The 16,397-nt window shown below is 40.8% G+C and overlaps 4 protein-coding genes, 1 long non-coding RNA gene and 1 other non-coding gene across 14 annotated transcripts in view; 2 read left to right on the top strand and 4 right to left on the bottom strand.

Moving 5' to 3' along the window:
• The window catches only part of LOC115735585 (DNA repair protein REV1), an 870,695-nt gene that overhangs the window by 223,812 nt on the left and 630,486 nt on the right, over window positions 1-16,397 (bottom strand). The gene's annotated exons all lie outside the window — the stretch shown is intronic.
• LOC115735802 (4-hydroxy-3-methylbut-2-enyl diphosphate reductase, chloroplastic) lies at window positions 171-3,850 on the bottom strand. The gene is made up of 10 exons (XM_030667213.2): window positions 3,505-3,850; window positions 2,913-3,109; window positions 2,627-2,806; window positions 2,373-2,504; window positions 2,174-2,248; window positions 1,991-2,096; window positions 1,814-1,908; window positions 1,123-1,308; window positions 946-1,032; window positions 171-543 (listed from the first exon to the last, which is right to left on the bottom strand). The coding sequence occupies exons 1-10, from the start codon at window positions 3,770-3,772 to the stop codon at window positions 478-480; spliced, it is 1,392 nt and encodes a 463-aa protein (XP_030523073.1). The 5' UTR covers window positions 3,773-3,850; the 3' UTR covers window positions 171-477.
• Window positions 5,385-8,025, top strand: LOC115735805 (EEF1A lysine methyltransferase 4). 2 transcript variants are annotated; one of them, XM_030667218.2, is made up of 7 exons: window positions 5,385-5,634; window positions 5,751-5,847; window positions 6,305-6,443; window positions 7,040-7,122; window positions 7,240-7,318; window positions 7,495-7,565; window positions 7,718-8,025. In XM_030667218.2, the coding sequence occupies exons 1-7, from the start codon at window positions 5,549-5,551 to the stop codon at window positions 7,844-7,846; spliced, it is 684 nt and encodes a 227-aa protein (XP_030523078.1). In that variant the 5' UTR covers window positions 5,385-5,548; the 3' UTR covers window positions 7,847-8,025. The 2 variants fall into 2 exon arrangements, with proteins under 2 accessions (XP_030523078.1, XP_030523077.1); XM_030667217.2 differs by having other exon boundaries at window positions 5,386-5,634; window positions 7,240-7,374; window positions 7,461-7,565.
• TRNAN-GUU lies at window positions 8,531-8,604 on the bottom strand. Its single transcript has one exon. It is a non-coding gene; the product is annotated as a tRNA-Asn (tRNA).
• On the top strand, window positions 10,638-16,161 carry LOC115735799 (probable E3 ubiquitin-protein ligase ARI1). 7 transcript variants are annotated; one of them, XR_007196988.1, is made up of 8 exons: window positions 10,638-11,014; window positions 11,432-11,464; window positions 11,552-11,834; window positions 12,502-12,982; window positions 13,459-14,007; window positions 14,080-14,234; window positions 14,755-14,822; window positions 15,651-15,787. XR_007196988.1 is itself a non-coding variant. In XM_030667204.2 (7 exons), exons 1-7 carry the CDS (start codon window positions 10,892-10,894, stop codon window positions 15,773-15,775), a joined length of 1,749 nt encoding a protein of 582 aa, XP_030523064.1. In that variant the 5' UTR covers window positions 10,638-10,891; the 3' UTR covers window positions 15,776-16,161. The 7 variants fall into 7 exon arrangements, 4 of the variants coding, with proteins under 4 accessions (XP_030523064.1, XP_030523063.1, XP_030523065.1 ...); XR_004014809.2 differs by having other exon boundaries at window positions 15,642-15,777; XR_007196987.1 differs by having other exon boundaries at window positions 15,605-15,742.
• LOC125312919 lies at window positions 11,637-12,150 on the bottom strand. The gene is made up of 2 exons (XR_007197001.1): window positions 11,900-12,150; window positions 11,637-11,783 (listed from the first exon to the last, which is right to left on the bottom strand). It is a non-coding gene; the product is annotated as an uncharacterized LOC125312919 (long non-coding RNA).

Below are 16,397 nucleotides of genomic sequence, written 5' to 3'. Positions count from 1 at the left end.
GCTAAAGATCCATACCTTCCAATTCATACTCTGTACTGTTTTGAATGTGACATATTGCGGAGAAGCAAGTGTTCAAGAATTAGAATATCATGCCGTCATTCTAGCTGAGAATGCTCACTGGAAAGGATTACAACACATTAACAGACTGCTGACAACACGAGCAGTACATGTTGAAATAGGGAACTATGGCATCTCATTCTTTTGTAGATCAATGAGCATGTCAAGTCTACACAAACAGATATCACTTTCTTGAAGCTCAGAGATGAGCATATGTTTTACATCCTACTGTAAAATCCAGTCAAATTGAAGCCTAGTATCACATCATTAGATCTAAAAGTGCAGACTGAGTTCAGTGGCATACAGGCTATAATACATCAAGTACTTAGCCATTATACATCAAATCTGCGGAGCTCCTCATTTTTATTCCCACAGAGCGGCTGAGAACTAAGCCACGGTCTTATAGTCTGTGATCTTATATCAAGCCAGTTGCAAGGCCTCTTCCCTTTTAATGTCAAAGACCTTCACCAAAACATCCTCAACGACCTGGTAAGGAACAAATGCATCATCACTATTTCTGAAGGATTGACTTTCAAAGCAAAGTACCAGTAAATATGGAACATATGAATCATTAGAGCCTTCAACCAGGAAAATAAAAAATAAAAAACTTTAGAGCCTTGTAGTTATCATCTAACAGCATTGAACGATAGTGCTAAGAGAGACCGAGTCTTCAGTGCCATAATTGGACAATGGGCCCAACGTTATAGAAACCTTTTATCCTGATCCAGTAAATCATGCATAACAAGAGTATCTCAAGGAAACTCAGTCACGCCCATAATGTACAGGTACCATAGATAGATGAGAGGTCAATGGAAAGCAGACAAAGGAAAGGACTCATGAAGAAGAAAAGCTGTTCAAGTAATAGAATTTCACCAGGCTAGAGCGTACCTTATCTGGGGTAGAAGCTCCTGATGTTATTCCAATTGTTATGGGACCCTCTGGAAGCCAATTTTCTTTCTCAACTAACTCCCCATGCTATCGCAACAACAAAGTAAAAAAGTCAGTAAAAGAAGGCATAAACACTATAATCTGCTCAAGAAGTGCAACTTTGAAGTACAGACTTACGTTCAATTTGTAGGCTATTCTGTTTCCAGGACCTATTCTCTGCTCACTGTCAACCCAATAAGAGGGTATGCCATGTTCTTCAGCAATCTCTTGAAGGTGGGATGTGTTGCTTGAGTTCCACCCGCCAACAACTAGCATAAGATCCAACTTCTCCTCAACTAACTTGTACATAGCATCTTGGCGTTCCTGAAAAAGGCCAATGTTGAAAAAATTGCATCAGCATCTTGAAGACAGAGCAGAAGTCATGAGTTAGCAATCAACTCAACTTGCTACTGTTCTCTATTCTTCCTTTCTGTAGTATCTCATCAGAGATTTGGCTACAGGGTTTTGTATTATGCTCCTTTCACATATAAAACTTGTCATGGGAAGACACAATTAGGAAAACTACCTCCCTGCCTTTTAGGCAGCACTCTGCATTTTATACCTCATCTCTCTAGTTCAATCTCTAGGGTACTTACAGAAGAGAACTAGCACATGAGGTCTTCATATAAAAATTGGCATCGACTGCTAACAAGCAATAGGCCTTCTTATTCTGACATTGAGAGTCACTAGACATCTCAACTATGGCTACTCTTTGTCAAGTTGAAAAAATTTAGAGGCCAATGGCCATGTCAAGCTCTAGTTATCTCGCAAGAGGTTTTGATACACAGAAGACCCGAAAAAGCTTGGAGCTTGAGGAAGGGGAAATTACTTGAGTAGCATCACAAATTGTGTTAAAGCTTATGAAGTGCTGATTGACATTTTCCACTCCATACTTGCGCATCATAGTCCGCTCCAACAACTTCCCTGAAAATTTAACAAAATGTTTAACTTGAATAGCAAGTCGGCCAGAGGGAGAAGAATCTGTTAAGATGTGATTGCTATTTACCAATCTCTTCGGTCTCTCCCTTAAGCATTGTGGTTTGATTCGCAATACCAGCTTTAATAAGATCATTGTCAGGGTCAAATCCCGGGGAAACAGCATACTTGAATTTCTGCACCAAAGCAGGATTGCAGTGTGAACTAGTGTTGTCTTAATCAAAAATAAGAAAAATTAGCAATCTAGCAGTACCTCTAGAAATGCCTCTTTAGTTGAGCTAGAACCATCGAGCTCACCCCCGAGAATGTAATCACACACATACATTGCCTGGACATAGGGCAAAAGTAGTTTCGGATAAGACATCTCCATTCCACTTTTTGACAGAAGCATAGATAAGTGCCAACATTACACCACAAAGCAAATGAATAGAGAGCTTCATCTAAAGGCATACCTCCTTCATATTCTTCACGATAATGTACTTTCCAGCAAACGATGCAGTAGCTACGGTTTCTTCATGAGCATATTTGCCATGAATAATTGAAGTGTAGTCTCCTTTCTTGTGCTTCTCCACGGTGGTCCACACCTTTTGTGCAAAGATCAGAAAGATTTAAGAAGGGAAATGAAGGGATATGAACGCGTCACAAACAAAGTTAAGGCCACAACCAAATGAAATTCGTGCTATATCATCCCCCCTCGGAGCCATACCTTGGATACCCATGGGCAAGTCGTATCCACAATTTGTACATTTTTTTCGCTCAAAGTCAACATCTCATCCACTGCTGCTCCAAAAGCAGGAAGAATGACAACATCATTTTTATTAACGACATCAAACTTTTTTTGGCCTTCTTCGAGGGGGATATTCTCCACTTCCATTTCCTCCAAGCGCTGTCAGTGTGATGAAGAATTATCAGTAAATTAAAGCACATAACACAATACTCACAACATTCAAGCAAATCAGCCAAAACAGCAAAAATTCTGTTATGTATCTGACCTTGTTAACAGTTGGGTTGTGGATAATTTCATTAGTAATCCAGATCTTCTCCTCCGGAAACTGCTTTCTTGCTTCATAGGCAATCTGGACGGCTCGCTCAACGCCCCAGCAGAAACCATAGGCTTCAGCAAGTTTAACAGTAACATTTCCCCAGGTATACTCATTTCCGTTTTCCTTCAAAGTCTTAATAATATCACCTGGTACACGGAAAACACACAACATCATTACAGATCACAATCATTCAGAAACGCTGGTAATTGATATCTAGACAAGTAGTATCGGGGCAAAAACATCATACCGACAGGGAGTGACAGCTAGAAATACGGAATCAACAACGCCAGTACAAGAAGCAGAAGATCTATATACACATAACACACCTCAGCAAAGTACCTAACTATCTTAGCTGATTAAATTTGATTGAATTTTTTTTTCTGACACAATTACCATTATTATTAGTCAATTCAACAACTCATCGGTAAACTGGAAATGAAAAGGCCAAAATCGAAGTCTTCGCGCGCATCGAAGCTCGGAACAGCTTACTGAACAAAAGAACACGCATAGACGACAGAACAAAACGAAGGAAGTAACATACTGGTGTACTCGCGATTCATGAGCTTCAGAGTCTCGTCCTTGTAGCCGAAGCCTTTCCGGTTGTAGTTCTTGCTCCTGGTCAGGTTATGCCGGAACACCTTGGCGTCGAAATCGCCGTCGACGGCCACGGAGGAGGAGGAGGAAGGATCGCCGGAGCATCGGACGGAGAGAGGCCTGCGGCAACGGATGGCCCCCGGGCTGGCGAGGCTCTCCGGGAGGGAGAGGTCGGAGCGGGCGGGGATGCGGCAGAGCTGGAGGGAGACCGCCATGTGCGCGCGTTAAGCAGGACGATGGCGGAGAGAGCTGAGCTATGGACTGCGAAGGTGCGAATGGCTTGCGGTGGTGGTGGGCAATTTATCGCCTACTGGCTCGTGTCCCATGTTTTTTCGCCTCTTTTTTTTTTTTTTTTTAAGGCTTTCTGGAACTGTTTTTTGGATCGATTTGGCATCTTGTGTAGGGAGGATCCGTGGTTTTTTCTCGGGGTCGATTCCATTGTCTCTTTCTTCCGACCAAAAAAAAAAGATTCCATTGTCTCTTTCCAATTTCACCAACCCGACGTTTGTTAAAACCGAGTTAATTTGCTGTTTTCGTGCTAAAAGTAAAGTTCATTATTAATGCTCGTTAAAAACATCTTACGCTCCGTTATTATATTAGACATTGTTAGAATGCATATGTGAATTGTGCAAATAAAATCTTATATCAAAAAACTGATGTGGTGTAGAGCAATTAATATATCATAATTAACTCACAATTTATTGATTTAAACTTTTGAGTAAATGTGAGTCTATTTAAATATATTGACAAGTTCGTACTTTAATTTATGAAAATAAAGTATTAGCAAACATCACTTGTTTTCCGTTTGTCTTATCGTGAACGCGTGTAAAAAAATACTGTGAAAATCAGGAAAATTACCATGCCCAGAAAAAAAAAAACCAAAAGAAAAATCAGGAGAAGCAGCACTGGATGGGGAATTATTATGCATTCACAATCAATTTCTCAATGAAGGAAGAGTGATTCGATCCACGATCCACGGAAAATCGAGTGTTGGAAATTCGGTCGGGGGAAGCTAAAAAAAAAAGCAGTAGAACCGGGCCACGTGTATAATTCCGGTCACGCATGAAAAAGATGGTTAGAGACCAAACGACCACGAGTTTCACGAAACAAGGAAAGAAAACTTTGCCAAGGAAGCTAAACGGATCAGGGCCTCACGTCGTTCTCGCCCCGCCATTACCATAACTTCACGTCCGACCACCTCAATGGACAAAAGCTCGCGTCGTGTTCCTCGAGTTCAATGTCGCTGTCCTTTCCTAGGAAAACCTGGGCTAAGAGCTTGAACTCTGCTTCACAAACTTACTTGCAGTTCGTTGCTCTGGGAATCTAAACTAAACGACGCCGTGGCTTGTCCAGTAGAACGAACGAGATCAGCGCTATCTGTGCCGTAGAACTAGAAGGTACGAGGCCCAATCACTCAGAAATGACTATGAGGCTAGTCACAGCTACTCCTCGTGTACTCGGCAACTTCTTTCTTTGTGGGTATGGCGATTTTTCGTGATTTCATCTCCGCCACCAACCCCTGTGGACGAGAGTAGGAGAGACGGTATGTGAGCCACCGGGAGAAAGCGTAGAGGCTGATAGCCATTTCCGAATTCGTGTTTCATGCCTAAAGGCTGATTTAGTTTGTGTCTCTCCTTTTTTTTTTATCAATTTTAAATTCTTTTTCTGACATGTTTTTTGGTGGGCGATCACTTAAAGATCGCATTCTTTGTGAAAGATACTGAACAAGGTACAGCTGTTTCGCTGGTCTCTCGTTTTCACGCTCGGGGTTAGCATTTTCCTATGTATTTATGTGGGCTTGAACTTTGATTTCATAGGCAAGAGGGTGGGAGATGGTCGGGTCGAGCCCATGGAAAAGTCGAAGCCTCGACTTCCGAGGCCCAGCCCCAAGACTCGCGGTTCACCGCGAAATTTGGGGTTTAGGGTTTCGCATTTGAACAATTTTGGGAAGAGGAGGAGGAGGAGGAGGACAAGAAGCAAAACTCTTGAAAATGGAGGAGTCCGAGGGCTCGAACCTGTCGGAGAAGAGAGATGTCGGTCCCTCCACGGCCTTGGATTACCTCGATCCTCGTTATTGGTACCTGCGTTTGTCAGATTCGCTATTTTCTATTTCGCCATCTCCCATGTCGAGAGGCGCTTTATTACTACTGTCCATTGGAGTGCCGTCTGATGTTGTTGTTGGTATTGCTTTAGGGACGAGAGGTTCTCTCGCGAGGAGCACTACGAGTGGTTCAAGGACTACTCTCATTTCCGCTACCTAATACAACAGAATGTCAAACCTGATTCTTCTGTGAGCACCGTGTCTTTTCGTGACTTTTGACTCCCCGATGCTCTATGTCTGGTCTTCAGACGGTGTTGTGTAAGCAAAGTTCAGAACTTGGTGTGACGGTCTTCCCTTTTTACCAAATCCTTGCATTGGTCAGTTGCTGATGTGACTTTGCGGCTTACTTACATAGACAAGTTTGGCGTTTGAGTTATATCCGGTAGATTCTCGGGCTGTCGCATTAACTTGCTCTTCCGATTTTGAGCAAAGGTTTATTTGCATTGGGGGCTTGTTTGTAGTTTGTCCATCTTATAAGTTTCGTTGTTGATCCTGAATTTTCAGTGGAAGTAGAGGGGAGAATGTTGAATTGTCCAGTGATCTTGTTTCCATTTCTGTTGAGGGAATTCATACCCTCTTTTAGATTTTCTTGGATTTGAATTGTCCTTTGAATTGCTTTGAGTTTTTTTTTTACTTTGTGATGAAGGTTCTGGAGCTTGGTTGTGGAAACTCGCAGCTAAGCGAAAATCTCTATGAAGACGGTGTTAATGAAATAACATGCATTGATCTGTCAGCTGTGGCTGTGGAAAGGATGCAAAAACGGGTACAACATAAGGGATATAAAGGTATACATGCTTTCATCTTTGCAGAAATAATTACACTCCACACCTTCCACTCACATTGTCATATTAATCATTCGAGGCTTTTCAACTAGTTGCGAGTCTGGATATTGAGGACTCCATTGTTGTTTATGAAGCCTTTGAGTTTGTTTTTTTCCCTGCCTTGACCATGCCAATCCGAAGCCTAACTAACTGGAGATTATGTGTCTGTGTCACTTCGTCCTTTCTTTGCATAGTCCAAAATCAAGCGAGAAAAATAGCTTCCAGCATGAAATTGGGAGGCTTCCTTATTCGATGCTCACCCTATGCATGAGCTTGTCCATACTTTGTTGCAGGGAGCATGTAGTCAACTTTTGCCAAGGCTTGAAACTTGTTTTCATTTCACTTGACTTTTTAAGAGCTCCAGTGAAGAGTCAGTTGTGCTATCTCTGACTCTAGTCAGCCTTTCTTGTTGAACTTCATTGGGTTGGCCTTGTTTAAAACGGAAAAGTACAAAAATTTATTAACAGAATGGCATCTTTTTTTATAGTGGCATGAACATCTGTCTCGGTGAAAGAATCTAAGGCCTAAGATATATACTTCTTACATTTCCTGGATATCAGAAATTAAAGTACTAGAGGCTGACATGCTAGACCTGCCCTTTGGTGATGAGTGCTTTGACGTGGTAATTGAGAAAGGAACAATGGTAAATGTCTTGCATTTCGGTTTCCTTGCTCCATTCTTTTCATTGTAGTAAATAACTGTATCTTTTATCTGAGATTCTAGCTTTCCTGAGACTGCATTGCAATGATTCTCTTGAAAGGATGTATTGTTCGTGGACAGTGGTGACCCATGGAACCCTCGACCTGCAACAGTAGCTAAAGTCATGCTGATGCTTCAAGGAGTACACCGTGTCTTAAAACCGGATGGAATATTTATATCTATTACTTTTGGTCAGGTGACAGCCTATTTTTCAAAGAACGCTTCCTACATCATAATTCATCATGGCCTATCTGTGCTGACTTTTTGTGTTTGGTCCCGCAGCCACATTTTAGACGTCCTTTATTTGATTCTCCAGAGTTTACATGGTCAGTGGAGTGGCACACATTCGGCGATGGATTCCACTATTTTTTCTACAAGTTAAAAAAGGTTAGTCTAAAATCTTACAACCCCGTGAGACATGCTCTTCTGAAACTGTGGATTAAATGTTGCATTATCTCCATATCTGGATCCATATAGGTTTTTTTTTTTCGGTCAAAAGATCCATATGACTGAAGTTTATGTTTTTTGCCATTTTCCAGGGACAGCGATCAATGGTTGGCGAGAGACCTGGAAACAAGCTGCAGGTGCCATCTATTAACATGCTTCATGAGGAACTGGAGAGTGAAGATTATATTTTCCGGACTAATATCGATGAGATGGACTGCTAAAGGACACTTCGACAAATCTTTTTCTGGTCCATAATTTGTCAGTTGCAATCTCACTATAATTTTGGCCTGAATTGATAACTCGGATGCAGAAATGTGTGTTGAAAATCACGATTGCACTTCTGAGATTGATCGTGTACCTGGCAAGAAGCAGAACATTTAGAATAGTAGTTCTTTTGCAAACTAATTCATTTGTCGTGCCATACCCTTTGTCTCTTTGAAATCTTGGATGAGCAAATTCCTTTGGTTTTGAGTTGATGTGCTGTGCAGCTCTGCAAAACTAGGGCGATCCAGGATGCTGGCGGGTAAATCCAATTGCGGCTGTGTGGTGTTCAGGATATTGTAGGCAGTGTGGTAATAAATCTAATGCTGCAGAGATGTCGTTGGACACTGTCCTTTAAATTTGCAAACGCTCTCCCACGTGGGGTTTGTCGGAACTGTAACGCGGAAGGATTGATGGATCGATCCTTTAAAGTTGTGTATGGGTATGCAATGCAAGCAATACTTCGCTTCAACAGATTGTATGGCCATTGGCATTGGCCATGTACTCTACAGTTTCCGTTGGCTTGAAGTATCGTCATTAGCCAAAAAAGGACAAAAGGGACGTTTTTGACCCTTGTATTGCAGATTCAAATTCAAGCGGTAAGTCTGAAATGTAGTAAAGCCTTCGAAAATAAAGGAACTATTCGCTAGAGGAAGGGCTTGAACCTTCGACCTTGTGGTTAACAGCCACACGCTCTAACCAACTGAGCTACTCCAGCTGTTGCCATTGCCTCGTGATTTTTCCTGTTAAAAAACGATGGTAAATGGAAAAAGTAACAAAAATCAGCATTATGTTCAAATAGGGACATACTCTAGATGTGACACTGGAATATGTTTTAATCAGATGGAAAAGAAAAAGGAATCTCAGGCCCGGCCCGGGGGCGAGCCCAGCTTGAACTATGCACTTTTGCATCGAGGGCCCAGGCCCGGCCTAGGGTCCAGGCGTCAAGGCACGGTTTATATATTTGAAAATGATTTTCGATTATCAAGAAAGGGAAGTTATTTTCTAAGGTTTAAGGGTAGGTCCTCCATTCAAGCGATCCGGAACGTGGCGAAACGAGAAAGGCGTTTTTCGACGTTACGTATTTTTGGCGAAACAAACGGATTCTTTAAAAAAATTGTTCGCTAAACCTACTAGGGCACAAGATGTCGATTAAAACAAAGCATACATCGCCCGATAAAGGCTATCCTTCCTTGATCAAGCAAGGGCTTGGCAAATTCTGCGTAACTACTGAGTCTCCCAATATTTTTGTTCATTTGAGTTTCAGGTGGAGAACTTGGCAATTGAGAGGTCTTTCCTTTACCAAGTGATGGAAACTAATTCCTAAGAAATCGAAGCGGAAGAGAGTACGTCACGGAATTCGGAGCATGCCTTATTGTTCAAAAACTTTGCAATCTCCGAGATGGATCCGGTAACACTTCGTTGGAGGAGAGTTCGTTGAGAGAATGTGTGAGTGGGGAGAATGTCGTATCACTTATGTGAGGAGAACTTTCGTCGTTTTTTTGGAAGACCGCGTTTCTTTTTATTAAAAGGGAACTCCCTTTTCCATGGGCTGCACAAAGGTTATGGGCGTGGCTCACATGGGCGGCCCGTAACTGTTAAATAACCCAACACAGAGTGAAACTCCGAATGTACAAGGTATCAACTTTGGTGATATTTACTATTTTAGGTCTTTTCTTTTGTGATATTTTGCTCGCGGGTAAGGAATGGGAGACTGGCTAAGAAAGGAATGGACAGGGTCAATTTGGGGAATCTATGATATTGAATACTCTCAACTATGTTATTGAAGTTGAGAATTCACTATATAAGAGTCTTTGAATGACTGTTATGCTAACAGTCTGTTTTTTGTCATAAAAAATAAATAACAATCAATTGAAAAATTTTGTGTGGCTTATTTTTTTTGAGAATTTGTGGCTCGCAATATTCTCTTTTGCATACATCACCCAAAGACTATTATACTACCAAAGTTCATTGAAATTTTCAATAATATCCGTTGCCAATATTTAAAAATAATTCAACGCATCTAATAAATAAGATTTTAGCTAGCATTTTCCGCACTCGAGATTATCAAACTAATAAAAAATCACTCTTTATATTTTAATTCATTAATAAACTAGTCAATTGGACAGTTCTTATTGCTCATTCACTTGAAAAAAGAAGAAGATATATACACATTGAATCTCCCATTTTTATCCATCAAAGCCGATAGAATATCTATCCGAACTTCAAAAGAACACTACTCTTTGTAATTGAAAGCATGTCGACTATAAATTAAGTAAACGAGATAGAAAGTTCAATTTTAAACTTTTCAGAGATTTTCCTGGAAAGTTCATATGTAACATTCACAATATATATATAAATAGAGATATAATCGTATATAAATAAGATTTTAATATACGACAGCTAATGTAATTATTGTATAACTACGATATATCTTCTCTTGACTTTGAAATCGAGATAATTGCGAAGTATTCCATGAATGCCACTCGTGTTTCCAGTTTTACCACAGCCAATATTCATGTTCCCATAAACGGATGAAATCTCTAAATTTTATTCTCTGTTGTACCAATTATTAAGATTTCCCACGAAAATAGTGAAAGAGCGTATATGGAGATGAGTGAAAATCGCAGTCCCCCAAAAACGACACCGTTAGCTTTGGCTTCCCAGTTTCACCGTCCGCTTCGCATCACTCACCTAAAACTCGCATAGGAAAATGAAATATTGTTAAACCGGTACACAAAATAATCTCAATCTCTCTCTCTCTCTCTCTCTCGCTCGCTCGCACACACGACCTGTTTGTTATATTGTTCCCACTGCTTCCTCCTTAAGCTTCACTCTCATCGCCGGCAATATCTCATCTGAATTCCCCTCGATCTTGCCGGCAACAGCCTCCCGATCGGAGTGTTCGCGCACGTTTTCGCCGATTAGGCGATTTCATCGGTCGATTGATCGATACACGATTAACTAGTCGAAGATTGCCATCGGCTTCATCGACTGTCGCAGCGATGGATGATTGCTTCATCTGCGACGAGGAGGGGGAGTACTGCTCGGACAGGGACTCCCTAGATGGGCTGGAGAACGAGGACTCCGAATACGACTGGGTCCCTCCCAAAGGTCCCTCCACCAAGGTAACCTTTTTCTGTGCTGGGATTCCTATAATATCGTCAATGTTCTTCCTTTTTACCCTCTTTCCTTCGTTTTAATCTGGAAAACGAAGGATGTGGTTTCGTGCGCCTTTTTGTTCCCTTTAAGCACCGGGGTGATCTCTTGCTATTGTTGAAACGAGTTTCATCGGGGAGGTTTTGTTGACGGCTAACTTGTGAATTGTCTCGGCCACGGTCACGAGAAATCGAGTCATGTTAGAAGCACTGCTGCTGAGAATTTTGGTTTAGGACTTTGCTCCCTAAAGTCCTTATTTTTGGTCGATACGCTAGTTGATAGGGTTCAGTTTGTGAACTAGACTGTCCTTACCGGTGAATATGGTTAAAAAATACTGTCCTTTTAATCGAAGCTCCAATAATGGCTGTTTAACCCTCTCTTTTCAGGTCATCACAAAAGAATCACTTTTGTCTGCGCAGGTAAGAATTTCGTTGAAGTATGATTTTTTTATAGTGCAAACGCTTTGGTTGATGAGTTATTTCTCTGACTTGCCCTCATTATTGAAGAGAGGGGATTTGCAAAGGGTGATGGACTTGTTATCACTCAGAGAGCACCATGCACGAACTTTGCTTATCCATCACCGATGGGATGTTGAGAAGTTGCTTGCGGTGCTTGTGGAGAAGGGTAAAGCTTGTTTATTTGCGGATGCGGGTGTGCCTCTGACTGAGGACCAAGATCTCAGTTTGGCCAAGGAATCAACTTCTATAATTATGTGTGGTATATGCATGGAAGAGATACCTGGTAGCATCACAACAAGAATGGACTGTAGTCATTGCTATTGCAACGATTGTAAGCAGTCTTCTACAATTGTTTCTTTTCTATAATTATGTGTGGTATATGCATGGAAGAGATACCTGGTATCATTACAACAAGAATGGACTGTAGTCATTGCTATTGCAACGATTGTAAGCAGTCTTCTACAATTGTTTCTTTTCTTTTTCATATGGTCAGTTGTGGACACTGTTGAATTATATAGGATGGGCAGCGGTACTGTAAAGTCAGCGTATAGTGCCAGAATAAGACCATCCACATCTGAAAATCCCATCTTCTCATCTTCTCTGCCCAGAATCAATTTTTATGCTTCAGGCATGCAAATGCCAATGTGCGCTTGATGCGCATGTGAAACTGTCAAAGATTGTTTTGCACCTTTTACTAGCTTAAGCTTTTGCTGAATTATTGGTCTCCCTGCATATAACAAACAGCTAATTAGCTGTCCCATCCATCTCCTTGTATCAGACCCATGCTAATTGTCATGATGTGATGAGCCTCTGCTATGGAGTCTGAGTTTCATTGTAAACCGATGTCGAATGGTTTGGAGTATCTACTCATTCGAATGAGATGTGTACCACCCTTTCTCATAGTCATTGCCATAAGGCCAAGATTATTATAGTTGCTCGTCATAATTTCATGCAGCTTTTGGATACCCTGAAAAAATTATGGTTGATCTTTTCTATAGGTTGGACTGAGCATTTTGTTGTGAAGATAAATGAAGGTCAAAGCAAGCGGATAAGGTGCATGGCACACAAATGCAACGCTATTTGTGATGAAGCCATTGTTAGAGATCTAGTCAGAAGAAGGCATCCGGATCTAGCTGACAAATTCGACCGATTCCTCCTTGAGTCTTACATTGAGGATAATAAAATGGTTAAGTGGTGTCCCAGTACTCCCCATTGCGGGAATGCAATACGAATTGAAGAGGATGAATGCTGTGAGGTAGAATGTTCGTGTGGTTTACAGTTTTGTTTCAGTTGCTTATCAGAAACACATTCACCTTGCTCGTGCTTGATGTGGGAACTCTGGAGTAAAAAGTGTCGAGATGAATCGGAAACTGTCAATTGGATTACAGTCCACACGAAGCCCTGTCCAAAATGCCACAAACCAGTGGAGAAAAATGGAGGATGCAATCTAGTGAGCTGTATCTGTGGGCAGGCATTTTGGTGATTATCATCTTTTCTTCTTTTTACCATCCTTTACATCTTCTTTTGATTCCTTATTTTCCTTGAGAAAAGTTGGTGAATAATCTCTGAATTTATTGCTTTCTACGAAGCACCAATCCTTCCTTTTGGCATGTCCAGCATAAGCTTTACACCAATAACAAAAAGGGTCTAGCATAAGCATTGTTATATTTGTGATTTTTTTCATGGTGCAAGGTTCTTTGGAACCGTGATAGTGGCATTCATCTTATTGCAATCTTGAAAAAGGTATCTGATTTCTTCTCGTTTACTAATTTGGTTTTTTTCCCCATTTAACATCTTGAGGGATTAAAATTAATCAACGTATTACTATGGTTTGTTTTTTTGGTTAAAACATTTCTATCCTTCCTGTCTTTCTTCTTGGTTGGTGACCTTACTTAGCCTTTTCATGTGGAATGTGCACTTGATCTTAAACCTGCATGTGATCCTGCTCGATGCAGTTGGCTGTGTGGTGGTGCTACGGGGCGAGACCATACTTGGTCGAGTATTGCTGGTCATAGTTGTGGTCGCTACAAGGAAGACCAAGAGCAAAGATCTGAGCGTGCAAAGCGGGATCTGTATCGGTACATGCACTATCATAACCGCTACAAGGCTCATTTAGACTCATTTAAGCTTGAGACCAAACTGAGGGAAACTATTCAAGAGAAAGTATCCATATCTGAAGAGAAGGAATCAGCCCTTAGGGATTTCACTTGGGTAACAAATGGGCTCTACAGACTATTCAGGTCTAGGCGGGTTCTTTTGTACTCATACCCATTTGCATTCTATATGTTTGGAGAGGAGTTATTTAAGGATGAGATGACAGAAGAACAAAGAGAAATAAAACAACACTTATTTGAAGACCAGCAGCAGCAGCTTGAGTCTAATGTGGAGAGACTATCCAAGTTTCTAGAAGAGCCATTTGATGAATATGATGAGAAAAAAGTGATGGATGTAAGGATGCACGTCATCAATCTATCTGTGGTTACTGATACGCTTTGCAAAAAAATGTGAGTATTGCTATTCAATATTTTTCGCAGCTAATGGTAGATTGGTTTCATTCATTTAGAAGTTTCATACAGGTATGAATGCATTGAAAATGATTTACTGGGTTGTCTCTTACTTGGCACCCACAACATTGCTCCTTACAAGTCAAAGGGTATTGAGCGAGCTGCTGCTTTAAATGCAAAAGCTGACGAGTCTGATAAGTTTCCACCCTTGGACTTCAATAAAGCCGGTAAGATTGGTTGAATTTTCTTCACCCATTTCAATTGTATCTTTGCACACACATGCATAGTGGTAAATAGCAACTGATGCAACTATCTATGAGCTCTTTTCATTGCTCACTTCTGAGAATGACAGTCATAAGATTCCAAAGACTGTTTAGTTCAGAGCATAACAACTTTTGAATATCTCAATCAGTTGTTGTGGGGCATTCATATTTGGGCTTTGGCCATGACAATCATTACATTGTTTCATGGTTTTTATTTTGTCTCATCTAACTGTTTCTCTTGTCTAGCGGAATTTGCTTTATCTTCAGCATTCTCTCCACCAAAGCTTTAAATAGGAGAATGACTTTCATCTGCTCATGTTGAAGCCCTGTTTGATGTCCTCATGTCATGCCCTTGTTGATGTCCTTCATCCCCAATTTTTTTTTTCTGATCAGCGTGTTTAGGGTTAGAACAGACATGCCTTTGATTTACTTTTAATCTTCCTAACTTCCCTCCTCTTGTATTTTCTCCTGAACGTCCTTTCAGATCTGGTCTGAGAAATTTTGCCTTTGGCTTTCCTCTCTTCTTGTGCAGAATATCGCGCAAACCTTATGGTTGGTTATATATCCACTTTACCTTTTTTTTTTTTAGTTTTAGTTGAGTATTTGTTCATTCCTCTTTGGCTAAGGATATTTTGTTTCTATTGCTCTCCATTATCCCCGACGATCTGAGACCTTTCAATGTCATAATTTCTTGCTTTGAAATTGAAAGAAGCTAATGAGCTGTTTGGTAGTCTCTCGACCTGTTAGGAATTTTTCCCCTTTCCCCTTTGCTCTATGTGATACCTTTGAGAATCTGGTAAAAAATTATTGTTGTCGCTCTGGTCAATAATTTGATTTGGTATTAAATGTTCAATTCTGAACATATGGCTTGAGTGATTTTCCTTCCTATTTTTGCTTGGATTTGTTTATTTGAATTTGAAAGAAACAGAAAAAACAATGTGACATAAAAAATGTGATGCACCACCACCCCTACAGACTCTCTGTCAATTAATTCTCCCACAGAATTACTAAATTTGCACTCGTGTCTTGCCAGCAGTAGTTTTTTTGGGTGTTCTCCCTTGTGGACCTGGTTCCTATTCATTAGGGTTGTTATACTTTCAACAGATTATTTTTCTTGTGCTCATCTAGAGCCTGATTCCTAGTTGTCATCCAGGGCTCTCCTTGTGATGGTTCTGCCCCCCCTCTCCTTTGTTGATTTTTCTAATTTGGTTGGCTTCTCTGTGTTGGAGTTGGAAAACTGTTGTTTGCTAAGCTGTATTCTGCTATTTCACCCCTATAGGGGACATTGTTTATAACCTTATGATCATGGGTTTATATTAACCAATGGATTTCAGAATGTAGCATGACTGATATGTTGAAATTACATACTAGGAGCATCAGAACCTGATCGACCCTCCGGATCTGGGAGTTTGGATGATGGTGGACGATCATCAAGGAAGCGTGCCAGGAAGGAGGGTTTGTTTGGGACACTAATCGATCTTAATGTGCCAGCAGGAGGATACTGACCAAAAGTTATGATGGGTGGAGCTTGCATATAGTTTGTCCGCGTGAAGGGTGTACAGTCTAGTCTAACTAAAAGAGCCATTTCTCGTTTGATTGGACATCATCATTGCAGTCTCCAAATGCAATTTTTTTACCTTTTCCTGATCTATTTTTGTCCTTAGTTTTCCCAACCTTTCCTGGGAGGGAAGTAGCAATCTGGACTCCACGTTGCTTTAACTTTATATATATCTTTTCTCCATAAAACTCCTGTACAGAGTCGAAGCCATTTGGATTTTATGGGGGTATAGTCTATAGATTTCTTAGAGAAGTGCTGCCTGAGGTAGCATGTCTTTTTTATTGTTGCACAATATATACTCATTTATGAGATATGATATCAAATATATATTTCCGGCATCATTGTGTACTAGATCAGCCGCGGGTCAAGGCCCCGGCAAGTGAGGCTGCGTAGATGTGGTTGTTCATTTTGCTGTTTGTGATTATACCCAGTTTTCCACGAGGACCACTGGCATTCACAATTCATTCTTCCATGTTCCTCTTGTCCATCACAACATATCTTCCCCAACTACCACTCTTTCCGTGTTGACAGATTGATGCGGATAGAAACAGAAGTACTCCATTGGTGTG

This window comes from Rhodamnia argentea, chromosome 11 (genome assembly GCF_020921035.1).
Source record: "Rhodamnia argentea isolate NSW1041297 chromosome 11, ASM2092103v1, whole genome shotgun sequence".
NCBI classification, from domain to species: Eukaryota; Viridiplantae; Streptophyta; class Magnoliopsida; order Myrtales; family Myrtaceae; genus Rhodamnia; species Rhodamnia argentea.
Note: the sequence above shows the minus strand (reverse complement) of the source record. Positions and strands in the feature narration are given on the sequence as shown.

What these genes read in the sequence shown, in the direction of transcription:
- LOC115735802 (XM_030667213.2), bottom strand. Translation starts at nt 3,772, where the DNA reads ATGGCGGTCTCCCTCCAGCTCTGCCGCATCCCCGCCCGCTCCGACCTC. An exon ending in CATGAATCGCGAGTACACCA is followed by an intron (nt 3,110 to 3,504) that starts GTATGTTACTTC and finishes TCCGTGTACCAG; the next exon opens with GTGATATTATTAAGACTTTG. An exon ending in CAATTTGTGATGCTACTCAA is followed by an intron (nt 1,309 to 1,813) that starts GTAATTTCCCCT and finishes GGCCTTTTTCAG; the next exon opens with GAACGCCAAGATGCTATGTA.
- LOC115735805 (XM_030667217.2), top strand. Translation starts at nt 5,549, where the DNA reads ATGGAGGAGTCCGAGGGCTCGAACCTGTCGGAGAAGAGAGATGTCGGT. An exon ending in TAATTGAGAAAGGAACAATG is followed by an intron (nt 7,123 to 7,239) that starts GTAAATGTCTTG and finishes TTCTCTTGAAAG; the next exon opens with GATGTATTGTTCGTGGACAG. An exon ending in TTTTCTACAAGTTAAAAAAG is followed by an intron (nt 7,566 to 7,717) that starts GTTAGTCTAAAA and finishes GCCATTTTCCAG; the next exon opens with GGACAGCGATCAATGGTTGG.
- LOC115735799 (XM_030667203.2), top strand. Translation starts at nt 10,892, where the DNA reads ATGGATGATTGCTTCATCTGCGACGAGGAGGGGGAGTACTGCTCGGAC. An exon ending in ATCTGTGGGCAGGCATTTTG is followed by an intron (nt 12,983 to 13,458) that starts GTGATTATCATC and finishes TGCTCGATGCAG; the next exon opens with TTGGCTGTGTGGTGGTGCTA. An exon ending in CTTGGACTTCAATAAAGCCG is followed by an intron (nt 14,235 to 15,641) that starts GTAAGATTGGTT and finishes ATTACATACTAG; the next exon opens with GAGCATCAGAACCTGATCGA.